A 22,230-nucleotide genomic window follows, 5' to 3' on the forward strand; every position below is an offset into this window, starting at 1 on the left:
CTTGTCACTGAATGTATATTGTGAATGTGCAGACCCCTGGAACTTGTCTTATTGAATTACCCTACGAGCGGTGTGAGAATAGCATTTTAATTCATAATTCAATTACACGCAAATCAAGTTATCAGCGTACTAGTACCATTGCATATTATTTTTTCTTTATGCCCTTAACCCACGAGCCTTTGCTTCACTGCTTCTTCCGAATACTTTTCAAGCATTATACAGCAATAACACTTCGCAGACCGCAAATAAGTTACCACGGCACATGCAATTCCATTTCAGGTTTTTATTTTTTCTGTCTCTTCCCTGGTTCATGCCAGATTAGTTGTATTGTCAGACAAAATAGCATGGAGGCATTTTGGAATCCATTCTAAATTGGCAGTGATGGCTCTAGTGCTGTTGCCATGGTAACGTTCCAAAGTAATACGTTCTCAGATCTTTCACACTCAAGCTTTGGTGTATATCCGCTTGATTGGAGAAAAATGATGTGGCTCTTGCAAATTAAGACTAGGCAATGTAAGAAGAAGAAAAAACACAGGATGTAGGGGGATTGTATTGGTTTTCTTATTCTTTTGATGAAGGAAAGGGAGGAAAGACAATGGTAAATGACACATACATATTCTACGTTAGTTGGCAAATAAGTAATTGATATTCAGATCATGAAGATGGCATGTCATTATTGTATCCGTTGGCAATTTATTCTATTTGGGCAAGGTTTGGTAGAGGCGAGGAAGTACTTTTTTATTGAGTTAATATCATTTCAATCAGTGTACTAAACAGATATCTATTTAAAAAATAACATATTTTCCAGCTATATATTATGAAATATGAATTAAATATGTTAAAGAGATGCAGACAGTAACTACAGTTACTACAAAAAGAAAAATTACAGAAAGAAAAACAGTGTGAATTTTAAAATAATTCATGAAGACAGCATGAGCATTAATATGTATGAAATGTGTGGACACAATTGATTATTACTACCGGTATATGTAATGAAATACTATCTAGAATATTAACTAAGTCAAGTATGCCATGTAATCACCCCCAAGTAAATTTCATGTTAATAGAAATTGACTAATGTAGTGTGGAGTGCCAAGTTGTTTGCCAGTGTACTTAACCCATTGACTACTGAATGTTCTCCTTCCCATAGACGTAACACAGAGACCACCTGGTTCCCGTAGCCGATGGGTTTAATATAGTTAGCCACCTGATCTCATGTCATTTAGTCTTGAGATCTAGAGGGGTGTTCAGGGGAAGTCCACCCACATATTATCTTGGTTTTAATGAAAACACGAACTTTATAAACAAACTATTGAAAGTTTGAGCAATATCTACCTAAAAATAGGAAAGTTATGAATTTTTGAAGTTGACATCAGTGAAACATAAATTGGTAACACTGTGATGTACCTTGCGAGCTTCTCTCCAATTTGCTCTGTACAGAAAATTTCATAAACTTTCATTTTATTAGTTTGTGATGATGGAATAGACTTATTTCATACAGGGGTTGTATTCAAACATACTTGTGATAATTATATTTAGGGTGAAAGTATGATTGAAAGTTTAACTTTTTTTTAACCATAAATTTCTGAAGATTTTTAAGGACAGGGCAAATGGGAGGAGACCTCATAAGACAAGACATAGAGTTGCCAATATATGTTTGATTTATCACACCATAGATGGTGGTAGGTCTATGATCACACCTTCAAAAAAATAATAATATGGTTTTGCTCTAAATCTGACTTAACTGTTTCTCTCATTTTTGTTCTTTTATTAGAACCAACTTAATATCAGGGTGGATTTATCCTTTTAACTAATAGCATTTACAGATTTAACACTCTTCTTGCTGTCAGTAGCCAATAAGAACTAAACTTTGATGCTTATACATGTGCACTTTTTTGGTCCTCAGGAAATCATTCTGAATGGCTATTTTGATAGTAAACATTTCTGTTAGATACCTAGAACTTCAAGAGGCTGAACACATTCTCTTTAAATCTTAGAAGTAGTTTTTTATATTTCATTGAATATTTAAAAGGATTAATTTCCGTTCTACAAGGAGATAACTTATTGCATTATTAATTGAGCCCAGTGCAACTTTTGGCTTGGTTACAATTTAATTGTATTTGTGTCCTTGTGTATATGGCTTTATATCGTCCTTGTTTTCACGAAGTGACGGTAGTGAGGAAAATCGTAATGCAAAGTGAATGCAATTTTTTTTCACTACCGTCACTTCGTGAAAACAGCGACGATATAGAGCTGCGTGCATGCATGCAGATAGGCAGTTAAGAGTGCATATACATTTCACCATGTATATAATAGCAACAAGTTTTAATCTACTAATGGTATTCTGCTAAGATCGATATTATACAAATATTGCATGCTCCGGCATTGAATATAACAAATTATATGAACTGACAAATTCAGAATTTCCTGAGTGCTTTTTATATTTCAACGAGGCCGCAGGCTGGCCGAGGTTAAGATAAAGTAGCACAAGGGGACATCTGCATGAAATTGGAAGTGAACATAATGAACAGCGAATGCATGCAATATTTGTTTCTTAAAATTTAGGGTATTTCCGATCTTATGCCTTGCTCCTTCAGAGTCAGGCTATTGATCTTGATTACATTCAGGTTATTTTCATGTCAAATGCATGTAGCTAAGACTAGATTTCAACACTGAATTACAATACTGAATTACAAAACTGAATTTTGCCATTAACGAATGCTTCAGGAATAGCTGTATGTACAGGTGACACAAATTACTGCAAAAATAGAGGAATTTGAGGGGTTATGACAAGTACATATCCTGCCCCTTTGTGCACTCCACTTCTTTAGAAAAAAAAATATACAGCCTTTTATTTGTTCACCATTGCTTGTTTCCATTCAAGTGTGTAGAATGTTCTCAGTCATGGCCTTCATGTAAAATCTTCTCTTTTTTTTGGTAGAAGTTGAAGCGATTGATCGAGTTGGAAAGGGGAATGGGACAGCGTGTTTGTCTAGCTTTTTAGAAGGGATGAGTCAGAGAGGTTTTCAAGAGAGAGAGAGAGTAGGCGGGTGACGCTGGCACGTGTTGCTTAGGCTTCTCTCTGATTTTCCTCCTCACAGAACTGATCGAAGGACATGAATGTGTCATGAAGAAGGAGAAGGAGAGTATGGGTAAAATGGAGTTTGAGAGAAATCTTTGAGATAGGATAAGTGGACCGGAGAACAGTATTCATGCATGTACAACTCACCCCCCAGAGCCATTGATATTTGTTTTTCATCCATGTCCCTCTTTCTCTTACCGTTACCATTTCTTGTTCTTATGCTACTGAAATGCTGATTTGAATTTACAAAACTGCAGAAGAGAATTAGAGGTAAGAGAGACCCACTCAAGTATCGATAGAGAGATGGGGACAGGGCCAGAGAGGAGACATGGGAGACAGAGGGAAAGATATAGGGAGAGAGGGGGGGGGGGCAGATAGAGAATAATAATAGATGAATGGAGATGTAACATTTTAATATTAATGTTAATAGGTAAGGATGGAAAGTTTTGCAGCCTGAAAATATTTAACCCCTGAAGTTGTCTTCCTCAATGAATTGAACATTCCCTGTAACACCTTTTCGATAATCGGTGTCAGAAATAATTTCCAGAGACAAAATTAAGCACCAAGTAATTCCTTGGGCTAAGCTCATGTGAATAAAGTACTAGATTGGTTTGCTGAGATTAATTTTTAGTTGTTATAGTTTTTGAAGAAGAAGCAAGTGCCCAAGAGATATGTAGGGTTAAATTAATAAGTGAATTTACAGAGACAAACAAATTTGGACCAAAGAATAGAAGGGGTTTACCTCCCTAGCCTCATTACCTAGCCACCACTAGCAATCATCTATTGTCAGATGGGACCCTTACTTGAACCTCTGAATTTGGGGACATCTGCTCACTCGAGTCTGATTAACCTTTTGAATAATCCATCTTGACAAATCCGTGGAGAGGGACTGTAAAGTGGCACAACCATCCTTAATCAATGATTCTGAATGGGTGCATGAGTGTTAGATTGAGGGGGGGGGGGGCTAAATTGGTGATATCAGGATTCAAAGTTGGGATGTATGCTCTCTTTTCTCTCTCTCTCCCCCTTCTCTCCCCTTCTCTCTCCCCTTCTCTCTCTCCTCTCTTTCTCTCCCCATATCTTTCTCTCCCCTTATCTTTCTCTCCCCTTCTCTCTCCCCTTTTCTCTCCCCCTCCCTCTCTCTCTCTCTCCCCACTCTCTCTCTGTTACGTACCCCCTCTCCCCTCCCCTCTCTCTCTCCTCTTACTCTTTAATGTCTCTACATGCAATAGGACGTTTATATAAACAGTTAAAAATGAAGTTATTTATACCCTTCCCAAGTTTTGTATATTTTCAAGTATGTGAAAAATTGATTTGTCCTGATTTATGTTTCTTGAGAATGTTAGTTATGTGACAAATTAAACCTTATTTCTAAAAGTATTCAACAAAGGCTCTAATCTAACCAGTCCACCTTTCATTCTTGAGGTACCAACAAATAATGAATATCAAGTTTACAAGCGGTATGAATAATTTTTTTTCATTGATCTCTGTCCCCTCTCTTTTTTCTCTCTCAATTCAAGTCAATATGGTTTATATAAAAAATAATAGTAGAAGTCCAGGGACTAATTGCCCCATGTTTACAATGTAAAACTGGTTATGAAATAGGATTATTGATTAAAACAAAACAAAAGAATATAAGCATTACAAATGAAAATCACACCTTCATAGAATTATAAAGCTTTGGAAACAAAATGTTCATTATTATGCAAAATACAAATAAAACATTTCTTCCTGTCTCCTTGTCTCATATATTGCACATTTGTATGGGCAGAATTGCTGTGATATTGGATAAACATAGCTGTAACTAATTATTTTTTGAATAAACACAACTTTTTGATTCTGTCAATCTCTATATAGTATTATATGCCATCTATTTCAAATCTCTGTTCAGGCTCATTTCGTATAGTACCCTTAAAGGGATTGTTTAACAATGTTAAATCTGAGATACCCGGTCCTACATTTTACCAGTGTCTGTGATATGGTGTTATATTGAAGCCCTAAAAAAATTGTGCTTCAAAATGATCAAGGAGTGCCTCAAAAAAGTAAAAATCTTTGAGTGACCGGTTTTACCATATTCGTTTTCCCCAATAGACTGTAGTGTTATGAAAACCGTTCAGTGAACGGTTTTCAAAATTTGTAATTCCATTCATTAATATCTTGATAATCAGACAGGCGATCGGCTTGTAAATGTCATGGAGTTCCTGACTGACATAAAGGTTTATAATTATCATTGCAGCATGAGCTAAATCAAGGATTATTTTTAAAGGGTCTAAGACAAAGTTACCGGATCTCTTTAAATCATTCTTGGTTTCGTGTTCATAAACTAGATCTTTCCCCATGTTTCTCTCTTCCTCAAACATGAATTGGCCCAGATATGACAGGAAAATCTACAACAGTTTCTGCAATATCACATACATGCACTCTTTCACCCTGTAGACCCACATATTAGCCATTTATGTAGGTCAGTTTGCAGAATACTGAGCGACCTAATGCTGGCAGAGCTGCTCAAACACAAATAGTCTCAGTGCAACACCAGAATGCACAAGTGTTATGTCTATTTGAAGTCACTTGTAAAAGTCAAGAGCCCAATAAAATTGGGAGGGGGGGGGGGGGGGGTTCTGCCAAGCTGCTGGACATGCTCAGGGTTGGAGGCATGATGTGATGAAGAAGAAAAATAGCATTTCTTTAACATTTATAGTGCTACTTTAAGTGATGCACAAAGAATGTGAAGACAATAATGTCTGACATTTCTCCTTGGAATATATCCAAATGGTGCAATCCACTGTTAAGCAAGAATTGTGGAACATTGACTACCTCTTGTTTTTTTTTGAAAACTTTATACCTTTATGCATGTATGTGTGTTGCAAAATTTACAATTTTATTGACTGGGGGGGGGGGGGAGGCAATTTTTATAAAACATTTCTTGATATTGACAAGGACTGATAAGGATTTCTATGATTTTAAATGAATCATCCCCCTTTGGAAAATTTTACAAAGCAATTGTTTGAAGGAGAAATTTTTGTTAATTATTATTTCATAAAAAATATCAGATTAATTGAAAATGATTCATTCATTCTGATTATTTTCAAGCTCAGAGAATTTGTCAATAGCAATTATTGACACGATCCAAGATTACTAACACTATATGACAAATATGGTATGTGATTTAAAAAATGAATCATGTTACCAAAGGAGTTAGTTTTTCCTCAAACTAAGTTCTAGCGATCTATGTCAACATGATTCACACCGCAGGGTACATGGGATGGGAGGAATATATGATTACTAATGGGCAGCAATTTTGTGGGTGAGAAACTCTAGAATAAAGTATGAAGAAGAAGTGGAAGCAGAGATAAAGAATAGAGAAATCATCCATGTTCTCATCATCACATCACATCCATTTTGAAGGTTACGTAAAAGTGAGTCACTGCGAGCCTTGAGCATTTGGCTTGGTCGAAAAAGAATTAATCATGCCCGTCTCATCTAGCCTTCCCTGTCTCATGAATTCTGACATTTGCAGGTGAATTTCATGATCTAATTCTATATTGGTATTTTATATGAAGAAAACCCTATACTGCATCGACAAGTTTTTTTCTGTATAAGTGTGTGGGTTGCTTTTGGGTAACAAGCTGGAAATTTTAAAAATACAGAATTTCTATGCATATGATGTTTAAATTCCTTTAAAAACAGCTATACTCTATGAAAGAAATTGAAAAGGCAATGTTTTGGTGACAGTTTTTTTTTGGTATAGTGTAAATTCCAACTTAACCTTTAGGCAACATTTTTTAACCCTTTTGTATACTCTATCGCGTCATGCAATGAATTCACATACATGAACATGCACTACATGCCGTTACCATCCTGACCTTAAATGGAGAATATTCCAAGAAATATGACACAAAGATCGAATGAGTAGTCGTTAAGGAATACATGAATCCAGTATCAATCTAAAAAAAATTGGCTGTAAACTGATTAAGGATCATACAAACATAGTATTTTACTGGAGACGTCTATCATAAATAGTGCATTTAACTGATTTCATTGCCATGGCGTACCGGTACTTTATTTTTTAATATTCTGCAGACATGACATTGTTTCAATAGACAATGTCTAGAAAGTAGTGTAAGTCCTGCCACTATATAGCCAAGGCATTCCGTCCACTGGGACCTTTTTAGATTTTTTCATCATTATATTGTGCTCAGTCCAAATGAGTATTTGACGATAGACAGGGACATTAAGAATGGAGCAAATTGTGTCTGTCTGTCTCTCTCTCTCTCTTTCTCCCTCTGACAAAGAGGATGTAGTCTGTACGCAAAAGAGGCTCTTGAGAACAAATTTTGTGAGGTTCTTAATTGAGTGGTTTCTAATGAAAGCTGTATTTTTTTCTCTCTCTTCACTCTTTTCCTTTTTATGTCTCTCGGCATCCTTCAACATATTGTCTAGTCTCATTTTATTCCCCTGTCTTTCCCTATCTGTTCCTTCTCTTTCACTCTTTATCTCATCCCTCTTTCTCTTTCTCTTGGCTTCCTATGGCTGTTTTTATCACTAATTTATTATCCTTCTTTGTAGAGTCTCAAAACAGCAATTTTTGATGGAATGAAATGTTTTGATGTTTGTATCTCTATATTAGAGAGAGCTGTCTGTAATCAGAGGCAGGTCTAGGTTTTTTTTAGAAGAGGGAGGGGGCATCATCCATAATGCATAGACTGTGACTACACAGTTACTTTTTATTTCTAGGGGAGGGGGGTGCACCTGTTTTGATGCGGTATGTGGATCTGCTGTCATTTGAAGTAGGGCTATATGAGAGAAATACTTTATATGTTCACAAGTATATCTCTTTAAACTTGGATACTCTGTCTACTCCAAAGAGGATAAGCACAATCCAAATACAGATGGCCAGTTCCTTGGATTGCCAATAAGCATTGCTCAATCTCTCTCAGTCTAGGAATTAAGTTTGAGCTGGCAAAGCAAATTGGATGTATGCTCCCCTTCATGAAAGATTTTGAGGGGAAAAAAGAATGTATTGTTTATTGGACTCCGGTTTGGAGCCAGAAGGGTGTTAACTCCATATAAAAGTATATGAGTGAATGCCCTTTTTCTAAATAAATGATATACTTCCTGGGTAGAAGCGAATAGGTTTTGTGTTGATCTGTGGTAGATGTTAAAGTAGCAAGAAATTAAATACATTTTTTATATTTCATGCATTACACTCATCCTGAGCTTTTGCATTTTTGTATTACATCTGATTTTGTTATTTACCGGTAATTCTATATTGTTGTATAATAGTTTAAGGTTTGTATAAAGTAACCACTGATGACTTAATCAATAACATACAAATGAAATTGTGATAAATGCAAATGTGCATAAGTATAGGTATGGTTAGTTTGAGCAAGAACATTCTCTATATTATATCAGACTTAGGTTAAAGTGTGTTATTCTGCCTTTCCAAAAGATATGATATTAAAGAATCTGCTATAGGTGGACTGGCTATCTCATCTTTTCATCTGAATTTAATAACTGTTTTTCATTGGTATGAGGGGCCTCCGTGTGCAGGTAAAGAGAGTTTATGTCTGGCAGATTGCTGTAATTAAGTCCAATAAATCATCTCCACTGAAGTTATTTCAGACACGACAGATTTACTTTTGTGATATTGAAGAGCAATAAAGATTGAGCGATGAGTAAAGGAGGGGTATAAAAATGATGAGAATAAAAATGATGAGAAAAGATGGAGAGACTGATAAAGGATAGAGAGAGAATGATGAGATGGGGAAGATGTGGAAAGAGCATAGAGAAATTTAATTTATTTCAACAATAGAGTGGTATTAAGAAGGTAAAGAAAATAAAGAAAATGGTCCCGGCAGTGAGGAAAAAAAGGTGATAAAAATACAATTTTCAATGAGTCTGTGGCATGTGGGGCTGACTGAAATTGCTGGCTGACATATTGTACATGCTACCCTCAATTCAAGGAGGATTCTGCCCCATGCTTATCAAATTATTGTCACTAGAGAGAAGAAAGAAAAACATATTGGGGAAAGGAAGGAAGGAACTTTGTTGGAGAAATGTTGGAGTGACATTGGGGTAGACAAATGAAAATATGAAAACAAAAAGGAGAACAAATGGGAAAGAAAATGTAGAAGAGAGAGAGAGAGAGAAAGAACAAGAAAACGAACAGAAAACAATGTAAGCAGGAAAAGGTATGGGCAAGATGTTACATATGGGTATTTCCATTTAGTAGGGTACCAAACTGTGACATGGGACCTAAATTTTCAAAATGTTTAAATCTTATGAAAAATGTCATATTCAATTGTCAAAACATCCACACTTTCAGAAAAAAGTGGTCATTTAATCCCTTTGTCCCGTGACTTGATGTTAATATCAACCGAAACAGAACTTCACAAGGCATGTTTCACGTGTAAAGTGGGAAAAAGGGACACCAAAGTAAAAGTGTCTTGGTGCTCTATCAGTGACTTGTTATTAGTATCATGGAGTCTTTTTGCCAGGTTAATACTTTGTTGTAAGCACTTTATTCATGAAACAAATGCCAATGTCTATTCATTTGATGCAAATAAATGGCACCAATACACATTTTGGGCATTTTAAACAAAAAATGCAAATTTGGGGTATTTTCGGCTATGTTGAACAAATATATGATAGAAAAGCATAGAGATCCATCATTCATTGGAAAAAGCTCTTTAAATTGCAGTTTGGGAAATGTTATAACACCTTATTAAGTTTCATTTTCAAGTTCACATGCAAATTCCCACACATTAATTTCAAATATCATGTTTCACGTGTAAATGGGACACCAAAAATGTTGGTGTCCCCTTTACACACGAAACAAAGTCTTTGTGGAGCGATTTTGTAATCAATGCATGTATTTCTGTGAAAGAAAACTTTGAATTTGGATTGAATTTAACTTCCAAATTCCAATCAAATTAACATTTAGTTGTATAAATAGCTTCATAGTACTTGAAGCTAGTTTTTTTCGGTCATGTGACAGTCCACGAAAAACTATACAAAAGTGTATAAAAGCATAATTGAAGAGTTGGCCGACTCCAGTAACTCCATAATCATACAGACACAAATTTTGCTGCTTCTATTCAAATCACATCATCTGTGTTAATACCCTTTATCATTCCACAATCATCAGATTAATTGTACATTTCCAAATTATCATAATTGTTGACATGTTTCACGTGTAAAAGGGACACCAAATTTCAGCAACCATGTGGTCATTTCCAAATAATCGTTATGCATTTTGTTTTTCTTTTCATGAAGTTCCATGCAACATTTAATAATAACAATGTCAGCCTTTGTATTGTGTCACCCAAAGTTAAGAGACCATATTGTTTTGGATTATTTACACAGGTTATTATGCTGATGTCATCTCTCAACCTCAAGTGCCACGGAGTGTTAAATGAGTCAAGTTATACTTTGACATTCGCAATAAAGACTCACAAAACGCAGTTTTATTTAGTGTTGATTTATTTCAATGTTGACTTCAGTTCTCCATCTTCATGTTTTAATTAACATTATGTTAAATGTTTAGAGACCTCATCATTCATTGGAGGGGCGCCATCAACTAACATTATAGCAACAACAATCATTACAAAAAAGTTTTATATTGAGAATATAACGTTCATACTAACATTAACCTTTTCAGTTGATCATAATTCTTGTTCCTGTTCAGACAGAAATTTGTATCTCGCAGCTGATAAAAGCATTTGTTTATTGTTGACTTTAATTTTCCATCTTCAATTCTTCCTGTTTAATTATTACATTATGGTGTTTATTGACGTCATCATTGATTGGAGGGACGCCATCAGCCAAGTGAGCCAACTTTGCAACAACAATCATTACAAAAAAGTTTTATATTGAGAATATAACGTTCATACTAACAACCTTTTCAATTGATCATATTTCTTGTTCCTGTTTAGACTGAAATTATTGCTTTTTTATTTCAGGATAAAGTTTGTAAATGAATTCAATCAAGTTCATCATATTGGTGAACTTGTAAGTAACAGCTAGCTCTGCCATCAAATACTGGGAAGGGGTCGATCATAACTGTAAAAATATCAGACATAGGATGGGTTGCTTCTGACTCAGATGAAAAGTCGTACAGGTCCCTCTGTCTTTGTTGCATGAATCGAACTTGAATGGGAAGATGATGACACTGTAAAAAGTAAAGAATACAATAACTTGAGTAATTTTTAAAAACATAAAGAAATGGTGAACCATTGATTTTATAATTAAAATCACCATCCTTATAAATATTCAGGGCTGTCAACTTTGGGGAACTGCTTCGAGGGAGATCGTATGCAATTCTTTTTGTTGGGCTCAACGGGGCGGGGTTGTTCAGTAAAAAATAAAAATAAATAAAATTAAAAAATTAAAAAAAATTGAAGTGCCCACTACCCCCCCCCCCCCCCCCCCCCCCCCCCCCCGTTGAGTAAAAAAAAAAATGTCCTGAATATTCTGTTAATAAATATACAGAACTCAACATTGAATCGGTGCAGTCTCATGTTAAAATCATCAACTGATGAAATAAAGCCCTTTTCCCCGTGCGATTTGTTTATTTGTTTAAACTTGAAAACGCCAACACAAAATATCATATATGGGACTGGGTGCACGATCGTGACGCATTTTACGATGAGACTTTGATCGCTTTAAAATTCACATTTAACGAGCATTAGGCAATCCAAAATTATCATCTTTTAGATTAAGAACGAATTATACGTATAATTTAACGGAAATATTTCTAAAATGTAAAAGGAATATGTTTCAAACTACCGCAAAGCGATCAGATCAGAGTAACATCGTAAAATAGACACGAAAAAGATGTGCGTCGTGTCGATTTGTTTACGTAGTGATGAATTGGTGTCCTTCACAACGGTTACGGTATTAACAATATTTACGAGTAAAACAATAAATGAAGATGATTATTATTTGTAAAAACGTCTAAACTAGTCATTTTCTTGTTAAAACAGAAAAATGATGTTGCTTACCTTTGAATTCTGATTAGAAAGCCTCTCACAACGTAACATTCGTCCGCAATGTTCACAACGTAAACATGGGCGACACGAAACAATTTTGGTCTAAAAAATAATCGGAGTATCATCGCGGCAAGAACCGCATGGTAGTTTCATGCGATAGCTTCATCAGGGCTCTTTATCAACTGATTTGCTTGTTCATCAAGGCGCAGATCGTGTCGGGAGAACGATCTCAAAATTCACATCGTAAAATTTTGGCGAGACACCAATTTGTGAACTAAGAGAGTAGCAGTAATATTTTGACTCATTTTATTGCAATACCCATGTGATTCATATTTAATTCTAAGACCTTATTTGGCCTGATATTATAGGTATTATTTCTTCTGGTTTGTTGACATTTTATTCGAAAATATTTAAGCTTGAAAAGGTCCGTTTCATACGTAAAACTAGCGACACGAACATTTACGTTGTGAACAAAATTTTGCTTGCACAAAAAAAACAAGTTGTCATTACGATCGAAAAACGGGAACCGCACGATGTTTTACTTCAATATCGAAGATACATTTAATCACTAAGTTGTTGCTCTCAACTGTTTTCCAAGATCTTTGTAGGATTTTATAGTAACAATACTTTTCATGTACCAAAAATACCACAAAAAAGTTGGAGACACGTCACATGTTTTCATTATTTTTTCTTTATTTATCCATCTTTTTCTTTGTTTTTTCTTCCGGTGATATACTTTGATCCTTACTTAAAAATATTATGATTAAGAAAAATGTCCACACCACTCTAAATAACCACACGGATGAACTCAAAACAAAAACCACCCACGACACAGCTGGCCCCCAACTAAATGGAATGACCCATATGTACTTTGTCCAACCAAATTTCATGGATAGATGGTGAACAAATTTGATGTGTACACACTGTAGTTCCTGATCTTATCTGACTTCTCCCAAGAGGCACCCGATCCAATCTTTTTCTAGCCCTCCAAATGAAACATTTACACATCCAGCAATTTCTATCCATGGCTTCAGGATTTATTCTCTATTCCAACCACCGAGAGATGAGCTGCGACGGGGCACTTCTGCAAACTGTGTCCCAGCGGAAGGCACGTACGTAAACATCCCCCATGAGCATTTGAATTTGCACAAGAAATTCATGAGCCGGGTATAGGAACAGGCGTCGTTGCATAATATGAACCTGGAAGATGCGATCCTCGTGGCCTTTGGGACGAGGTGTATTTTCACATTGCATTGTAAATAATTCACAGGGAAATCCTTCCTGGACGTAGCCTATTCAGAGCAGAGGTTGTGCAATGAATGGCTAGACCCTGAACACCGTTCCTATAGCAAAGACTGCGTTGCGCCCACATCACAACAGGATGTGGCAGGAAATGGCAATTTGGGGTTAGATTTAGCAAATAAGGATTGTATTCAATGCCAAGATTGCATACATGTAATAGATGTGTTAACCCCCAAATGAATAAATGAATCATTTAAATAGTTCCTTCCATCACGATGATTTATTGGACCTTGAAATGGAGATTACCTTTGAGACAGAATCAATTAGTCTCTGACAACGCAACTCCCTTGATATTGCTTCGTGATTACCCGTAATCTATCATCATGATCATCTCCTTGCCTATCCTTTATTCTAAAATTGTCTTCTTTTTATCTTAAAGGTACTTTTAAACATTTTCAGGGGGCTGTGATACAAGCTTATTGAATATTTTATATCATGCAGCAAGGCAAGCTGTAGAAAATGTCATGAGGTGGATAGTTGAATTTTATATCTGAGAAGAACAATCTGGAACTTACGGAAGAAAGTATAAAACACACATTCCATATTGCAGAAGTAAATTGAACACCTGCTTATACTTTAAATATAATTTGACTTTCATCATGAATTAACCTTGGAGAATGTACTTTATTCTTCCAATATTTCAAGAAAAGCAAGTTGACATCTGGATTTTGACTTTGAGATTTACACACTCCAATCCACATGGCTAATGACTGTGAAAATTCAGCGGTAATAAAGTGGGGGATGTGAAATGAAATTATGCGTAGACTAACAGAACTGAGAATGCATGCATTAGCCCATCTAGACCAAATCATGTATGTATAAATACAACCTTGATCTTTTTGTAATGTTTTGCCTGCAGGCAGCTTTTTACTAAGTAAAGAATTTTTATTGCTCCAATTCTTAAATTGTAACAAAGTTAAGGCTTATCAAAGCAAATGTCAATGAATATAAATTGGGATTTAAAAGAGGGGATGCCCTTAGATATGAGAGTGTTGTTTCAGGTAATGGGGTCGTTGTTGGGTCACTAATTGCCATCGTTAAACCATAAGATGTCTGCGTAGTTCCCTATATCTTCTCAAAAGTACGCCATTTTCATTTCTATCTGGCTGGGTAATTTGTAGGGCTTGATGAGCTCTGGTATTAAGGATGATGGGATGAATGGTGTCACTCCCGATTAGACTTGTCGTATCTCTATAACCCCATCTGGATCCCCCCAAATCCTAGCATGATGACGAGTCGAGGAGTTCTGATGTCATAGCGTAGATCCGATCGCCATGACGATGTATCGTCGGTTGAGAGCTAGAACAGCATCAGCTCTTTGTTAAGAGATAAGATTAAATGCCCTTCTGATTTTGATGAGATGATATTTTCTGGTGGCTCACATAATGATACCCACAATAATTCTCCCATGGTTTCCATTTCCCATCACGGTTCTCTCCATCATCACCATCATCTGACGGATTTAATGGATAGATGAGTCACTTGATCCACTTTGTATGATGAATGGACTTGTTGACAGTATGTGTTGGAAAGATATTTTCTGGAGCAAATTGATGTAGGCGCTTTTATGGCCATGCTGGGGGCGAAAAACACAGTAATTGGAAATAGATCAGCATAAACTTATGATAAATTGAGCAGGTAGTGGCTCTGTTTAATTTGTTGTTGTTGTTGTTTAATTTGCCTTCCCTCTCTCTCCCTTCTCTCTCTCTCTCTCTCTCCTCGTTCTCTCTCTCTCTCTCTCTCTCTCCTCGTTCTCTCCTCGTTCTCTCTGGTCATTCATTTTTCCAATTATTTTTTCTCCAAGTTTGCTCATGTGTGACAATGTTTTTGTACAACCAATTTTTCTCCTTCTCTATTCTTTTCCTCTTTATTCTTTTGCTTTCCTTCTGATTATCTCTTAATTGTCATAAGTATCATATCTTCTATTTTCACCCCCTTCTCTCTTTCTTTTTCTTTTTTCCTTTATTTTTTCTCTTTCTCTCTCTCTCTCTCTCTCTCTCTCTCTCTCTCTCTTGTTCTCTCTCTCTCTCTTTCTGGTTGGGCTTCCTCACTTGGCCTCTTGTCCGTCTGTCTGTCTGTCTGTCTCTCTCTCTCTCACTCTCTCTCTCTCTCTCTCGCTACTTTCTCCCTTAATCTTAGTTTTACTATACTTTGAACATGGAGATATAAGAATATCTCCATGCTTTGAACAAGCACATTAAGCTTAGATAATTACATAACTACATTAACCTTCTCTGTCCCCTTCTCACTCACACACACACACACACACACCCCTCCATCATCCCCTGCATGCTCCCAGACAACCCATTTTCTGTTGCCTCCATCCGTCCACTCTCCCGTTTCGTCCTCCTAACCCATTAAGACATCACCTGATGCCCTGCTCCCATATAAACAAGTGGTTGGATGCAGAGATGAACATCTACCTCTCTGACCCCCTTTTCTTCCCCTCCCATCCACTCCAACGTATCGTCTTACATTCCAAAGATAAACGAGATAAATGCACCTTTTATCCATCTCGCATAAGAAATGTATGACTAAGACCGTGATGCACAAGGCGGTATGCCTCGGGATATGAAGCTGAATTAAACTTGGAAGTAAATTGCATGAATAGGCTGCAGTAGGCCTGGATATGAAAAATGGGGGAATGAAATTGACACTATGGCGGTATGAAATGTACATGCTTCATATAGTAATGCAGGGCTTGCTTTTATTTGTACGCTGAATAGGGATGATATTAATCAAATTCACAAAAATTAAGGGGCCATGCTGTATTTCTTATGTGAATAATTCATTTGCTATAGTTCATTGGCACTTTATTGTAGTTATGCCCTTCTGAATCTCAGCAGTCAAGCAGTGAATAGTTGAAATGTTGATTCCTTGAGATTATTCAAGTAGATATCTCATAAGTGAATTTGCCCTTTGACCCCTGTTAGTGTCAATCCCTATATATATATATATATATATATATATATATATCATTATGATCTAAAGTAGATGTTAAAGTGGGAAGTAGAATTCCCTCCCAAAAAATTTTGTTGACAGCGTTTGAAAAAAGATGCATTTACATGTATCCAGAAATGTTTTATTCATTTGTTGATTGATTATTGATCCATTATTCAGAAGGGAAAAAGAAAAGAGAATTGTATATATGATTAAAAAATACACTTGTATAATTGTGTAGTATTTAAAAAATGGATAAATCATTTTTATGGTGAATTAAAAATAGATAACGATGAATTTCAATTTTGTTTACATGCATCTAAGGACATAGATGTCAGTAGATCATGAGATATGAGGAATGGCTCTACCTCCCCAATTTAGCCAGTATGCATAAACAACATAGTCCAGCATACGTCAGGGATGTTATGCTATCCTATTCTGCATCATTACTATTGTATAGGAGAAGATTGATTTATAGATAGTACATGGCACAGAATGGTTCAGTGCCAGGTCATGGTACTACATTATTCTATACTTAGGTTCAGTCTAGGGTCACTCCTATCATACACCGGATTACTCATTTTGCTCATTTCAGGAAAGGTGGAAAATGGCAGACCCGTGTTGGTTTTAAGTGTCAATTTGGATGATTACTGGTATTTTTATAGCTGCCATAGACAGCAAGAGCTCAACATTTCCGCTAACAAGAAAGCACATCAAATGAATAAATTAAATTATATGGAATTAGAATTGAATGGCCTTAACATGAAGAAGGTATATGTAGTCTAGCTCCCAACCTGTGCTATAGCCTATAGTTATACATTGTTTCATGCTACATTATTTTGTTCTTAGTATGGTGCTTTTATGTAAAATTTCAATGGAAACATAACACGAATTGAGGCTTTGTACGTTTATGATTTTTCCATTTAAATTGGCCTTCAATGTGATGCATTGGAGGAAACAAGCCAAGTGAAATCTGAAATGATGTTCTTGACTTGGACAAGTAAAACAGACTCTCTGGCAATCAATTATGAAAGTCTCTCTCAAGGATGTAATTATCTTAATGGGTCAAATGGGAGTGATGGAAAATACTTTTAATGGCAAGTTTTAAAATGTGAAAATGTTATTAATGATGTTTTTTGTGACAAGCTTTTTCAAGTCTAATTTATTTTGAAGTTTAGTGGACAGTTGGCATTTCATAGGGGGTGGGAGTTGTGAAACATTAAATGAACTTTCTGCTACTAACGGCTTGCTCTACCTTTGTAAAAGTTGCAATTAAGATAATGCCTACCGTAGGAGAATCTTCGTCAAAACTAATGTATCAATGCGATGCAAGTTTAGTTGTGAAACATTTAATGAATTTTGTGCTACTAACGGCTTGCCCTACCTTTGCAGAAGTTGCAATTAAGATAATGCCTACCGTAGGAGAATCTTCGTCAACACTAATGTATCAATGCGATGCAAGTTTAGCGGAGCTCCTAATGTGATGGATCGTATGTGATTCGTCTGTCATTGTCGCATCGCACACCCATGCCCCAGAGAATCAAAGAAGTCTTACGTTCGTTTGACTGATCAGGGGAAGAGATATATACAGAGGGAGTAGATCTGATGGGGAAAGAGAAGAGAAGATCGGGGAAAGACAATTGAATGAAGAGTCTTTACCCAGTATTCCATTTCAAGTAATTGATGGGTAGTAAAATGTGTCAATTGCTCCCATTGGGACGTATGTGGCATTAACCCCCCCCCCCCCTCATCCACTGTCTCTTTAGCAGTGTTTATAAAGTGAGCTGTTGTCTTTCATGTCCAGAGAAAAACAAATATTAAATCTTGTGACTTACATGGATTAACACATTAAATGTTAGCCCAAGATTGCTCAGGATTAACCATAATGGAAATTTATGGTGAAAAATATAAATTTTCATTTTAAATTGTCTTCAACAGCTTAATAACAAATGTGAGATATTGCAAAGAATATTAACATTTCATTTTTTTTTTTTTAACCGTAATGGTAATGCAGTGCTTATATTGACAAACTTGTCAAGCAATTGTATGGTCCATCTTATTTTGTGTAGTACAAGGTTTTTTTTAACAGACGGACATATACTGAAATTAAAAAAATTGCTTATATCCCAAACAGAAAAATACTTGACACAGATATATATGCATACAGGACTGTACATATTTGTTGAAAATGACTTTTCCCACTTACTTCAAAGCTGTTTCTAGTTGTATTTAGTATATGAGATCACATTAAAAGATTTAATTGTGTTGTATTGCTACTTTGACTGTGGGAATATGAAAGAGATGGATAGAACAAATACATATAAGTTCTCTTTTCATGTGTATACAAATTAATGTGTACACAATTCGTCAGTGTCTTTACATTTTATGCACTCCTTGGATAGTATTTTCTTATCCTGAATTTTTCTTTTTTTCTTTCTTTCTTTCCTTGCTTTCACCATTACAGATTGGAAAAGAGCCATCAGGAATTACATGAAATAAACCAGGATCTAGAAGAGAGAATTCTTGATGTGGTAAGTATAAAGTTGTTCATGTTTCCAGCTACAAAACAGCTAATAATATTTGATATATCACCTACGAATAGCATCCCTTTTATATAAAAACTAATAACACCATCTCTTGAACATGACATGTACATGTATGTAAGGTTAGAGGTTATTTTAATTTACCTCGCAATAAACAGTATAGTACGTGATTGAGAAAAGGTTTCCCATTTTAACTTCTTGAATTTGAGTAGTTTCTGTTGTGGAAGAAAAACAAACACCCTCTTTGACTCCCACACCTAATTTGTAAATTTACGTTCCCAGGACCCAATGGCTAATTTCTTCCTCCCCCATAAGCACAGGATTTTGTTTGTGCCTAATTAAACATTAGAATACCCTGGGAGACGATGCTGAGGTTATAAAGAGGCATCTCCCAGCGCTCCTGACTTTCTGCCTTGGTGTCTCACGTGCCTGATCTTGAAAGACGAGATGACAAAATTAGTCATCACGCCCCTGAGCACTGAGCTGGTTAATTTCGTCTGAATCACATCAGGTTTTTTTAAACCCGGGCAGCAAAGCGCTGGCTGGCTGGCTGGCCGGTGAGAAAATGAATTTGTTCGTCCAGTGCACTGAGCACACTCCAGGGAATGCCTTTCGATGTTATCTCAAGCATGGGTTTACGGACTCGCTGGCGAGGACACAAAAACTCAGAGGGTTATGCACTAGTTAGGCTTTGTGACCACAGGGTTTGCTGAGTGGAGTGTAAGAAGTGCTAAAAAGATGTAAAAGTAAGATAGATAGATAGATGGATGGATGGATAGAAAAACAGAGAGAGAGAGAGAGAGAGAGAGAGAGAGAGAGAGAGAGAGAGAGAGTGGGGAAGGGAGAGTGGGAGAGACTTGTTATATAGAGATGGAAAGGAGAGAAGAGATGGAGACAGAGAAAGAGAGAAAGAATGAGAAATGGGGAACATTAATGTTGTTGGATTGGCATTTATGCACTTGTAAAATGGTTCCTAGCCAGAATACTCCCCAGGGAGCAGAATGTGTACACTATCATGTGCGAATTAGCAATTGAATCCAAGGACCAGGGTTATAATGATTACAATGTTAAGGGCTTAATAAAAATGCAGTATTATGCACTATACAAATGTGACTCAGAAAAAAAAATTAATCATGGAAATATCCATGATTCATTATTGAGCTCAAAGATATACATCTTTTTAGTTCACAATTATTCAGGACTTATCTACAAGCAATACAAACATGTTTGGCTGAAGAGGGCATTGATTTATTCTCATATTTAGAATAGCCTTGATTTTAATCAGAGTAGAATAACAGACGATGGAACAAGACATGTGTTATTATGACACAAAAATGAAAAGGGTAGGATAGTTGCATAGTATGTAAAATATGAAAAAATCTTTTCAGAAATGTTATATTGATAATCAGTCCTAGAAAACAAGGGCAAAATTGCTGAACAGAATAAAGTAAAAACACGTTTGGAGTGTTCTCATGTTAACAACCACCTGTTTGATTCATGGTCTTGAAAGCACAGAGTAAAATTCTTATGCGAACACATATATTCTCTCACTTTACATTATAGGTTAGGAAACAGAGTTAGAAAAGGAGGTATGAGTAAAATGTTAAAGAAACAGTGACTCATCTTACTGTGTGCAGAATGATAAAGTGAATTTTATCTGTCAGGATCCTTGGGATAGTTAACCCTGTTTAATCCCGCTCACTGTCTTTCTTTGATCAACAAGTTTCTGTCGCTGGGTATGTGTACTTCTCGCATGGCAGCCCAGCCGATAACAACATTACAGAACAGGCAAGCGGGAATGCAGCCGACTGCGAAAAACACTCGCGACCGAAGCGCGCATCTCGTCAAGTTTAATTACCTCCCTCTGCCTATCCAATTACGGGTCTGTCTCCTACCCTGTACAGTCACTGTAGTGGAATACACTACTCATCATTCAACGATAAGGACCTGACAGGTTGCAGTCACGTGACCCTACCCAATTATCCTCATATTTTGAAGAAGCGACCCCTCCCCTATCTCCTTCTCTTCTTGTAAGACTTGACCTTGCTCGAACGGACAAGCTAAAAATGGCCTGGGGCAAATATTTCAAGCTTGGCTTTGCTCGAACACGCTCTTGAAAGATAATCAGTGTGACATATTAGCCGGGCCACAGATTCAATGGCCATTAGGGAGGTCGGATGGCATTGAAAAATGCAGGGAAGTCATATTGTAGATCTCATCATTTTCTTATTCAGAAATTGCACAGTTTGATTTCCACATATACATTAGCAAGGCTGTATGGATGAAATGGATGAAAAACTACGACATTTTCCTCTGGTTTATTCTTAAAAATAATGCTAAATAAGAATTTAATAATAGTTTATTGATAATATCGTGGAAGTGATGTATTAATTTATGAGACCAGAAACAAGACCAATGTTTGTGCCTGTGAATATTTTTATGCAGGGCTTCACGCTAACTTTTTTGGAAGGGGTCCAAATCGAGCTTTTTACAGAATTTATGCATGACCCCTGCATAAAAAATTCAAAAATGTTGGGGTCTAGACTTAAAATTTGGGCACCTATGTGTCCCTGGTGCATGTGGGTGTTGAGCCCTGTTTATGACTTTGAAGCTCATAAGAAACTGATCTCTAATAAATATATTTGCTTCTTCTCTCCAAGCTGCAAACTTCATGAACCCGTGTCGAAAATAAAAGACAGAGACCTGTTCTTTCTCTCTTTTAACACATTCACAAAAATACCTGCAAACAAGAGGGGAAGATGGACATGGTTGTTGAAAATGTTAATGGCTGGATTTGCATTTCATCTGACGAAAATCACTGCATTTCTCTCAATACATGTGTACATCTCAAATTGGCAATCTTGTTGCCGTCTCAAGGCATTTCCATCTATTGCACCCCAGCTGCACATAATTTGCAGCTTCATAGACGGCTGGACTGCACAGGGTGGAGGATGGCCCCAAGATGCAATTTGCCTAGGTTGAATTCATCCACAGTGCAAATGTGTCAGAAAGTGTTTGATGCAGCTGTGGTTTTTCTCTCTCTTCCTCCATCAGATGTTTCCATGGCGATTATAATTTGCTGGATGGTTTTATAGGAAGGAAGACAGCCGATTTGCCTCTATTTCTTGGTTTAACTCTGATTTCAAGAAGTTTGGTTTTCAAAGATGAATAAGGATTTCTGCACAACTGAAACATGTGAAATGTGATCATTATTTTTGCATTGCAAATCAGCTGTTAAAAATATTGTAAGAGGGATGAGGTTGATATACAAGGAGAGAGAGAGAGAGAGAGAGAGTGAGGAGTGGGGGGGGGGGGGAGGGGGGGGGGGAGAAAGAGAGAGGGGAATGGGGAAAGAGCATTGGGGAGGGAGATC

General features: G+C 36.5%; 1 protein-coding gene and 1 long non-coding RNA gene across 3 annotated transcripts in view; one reads left to right on the forward strand and one right to left on the reverse strand.

Annotated features, from left to right (window-relative positions):
• Window positions 1-22,230, forward strand: part of LOC100889010 (tight junction-associated protein 1) — a 101,550-nt gene that overhangs the window by 44,034 nt on the left and 35,286 nt on the right. For both annotated transcript variants that reach the window (XM_011677353.2, XM_003723400.3), the window contains exon 4: window positions 18,779-18,845. In XM_011677353.2, coding sequence (XP_011675655.2) covers window positions 18,779-18,845 — 67 coding nt within the window. The remainder of the gene's footprint in view (window positions 1-18,778; window positions 18,846-22,230) is intronic.
• LOC115929572 lies at window positions 10,547-12,640 on the reverse strand. The gene is made up of 2 exons (XR_004066551.1): window positions 12,085-12,640; window positions 10,547-11,252 (listed from the first exon to the last, which is right to left on the reverse strand). It is a non-coding gene; the product is annotated as an uncharacterized LOC115929572 (long non-coding RNA).

This window comes from Strongylocentrotus purpuratus, unplaced genomic scaffold (assembly GCF_000002235.5).
Source record: "Strongylocentrotus purpuratus isolate Spur 01 unplaced genomic scaffold, Spur_5.0 spur5_scaffold_5, whole genome shotgun sequence".
NCBI lineage: Eukaryota > Metazoa > Echinodermata > Echinoidea > Camarodonta > Strongylocentrotidae > Strongylocentrotus > Strongylocentrotus purpuratus.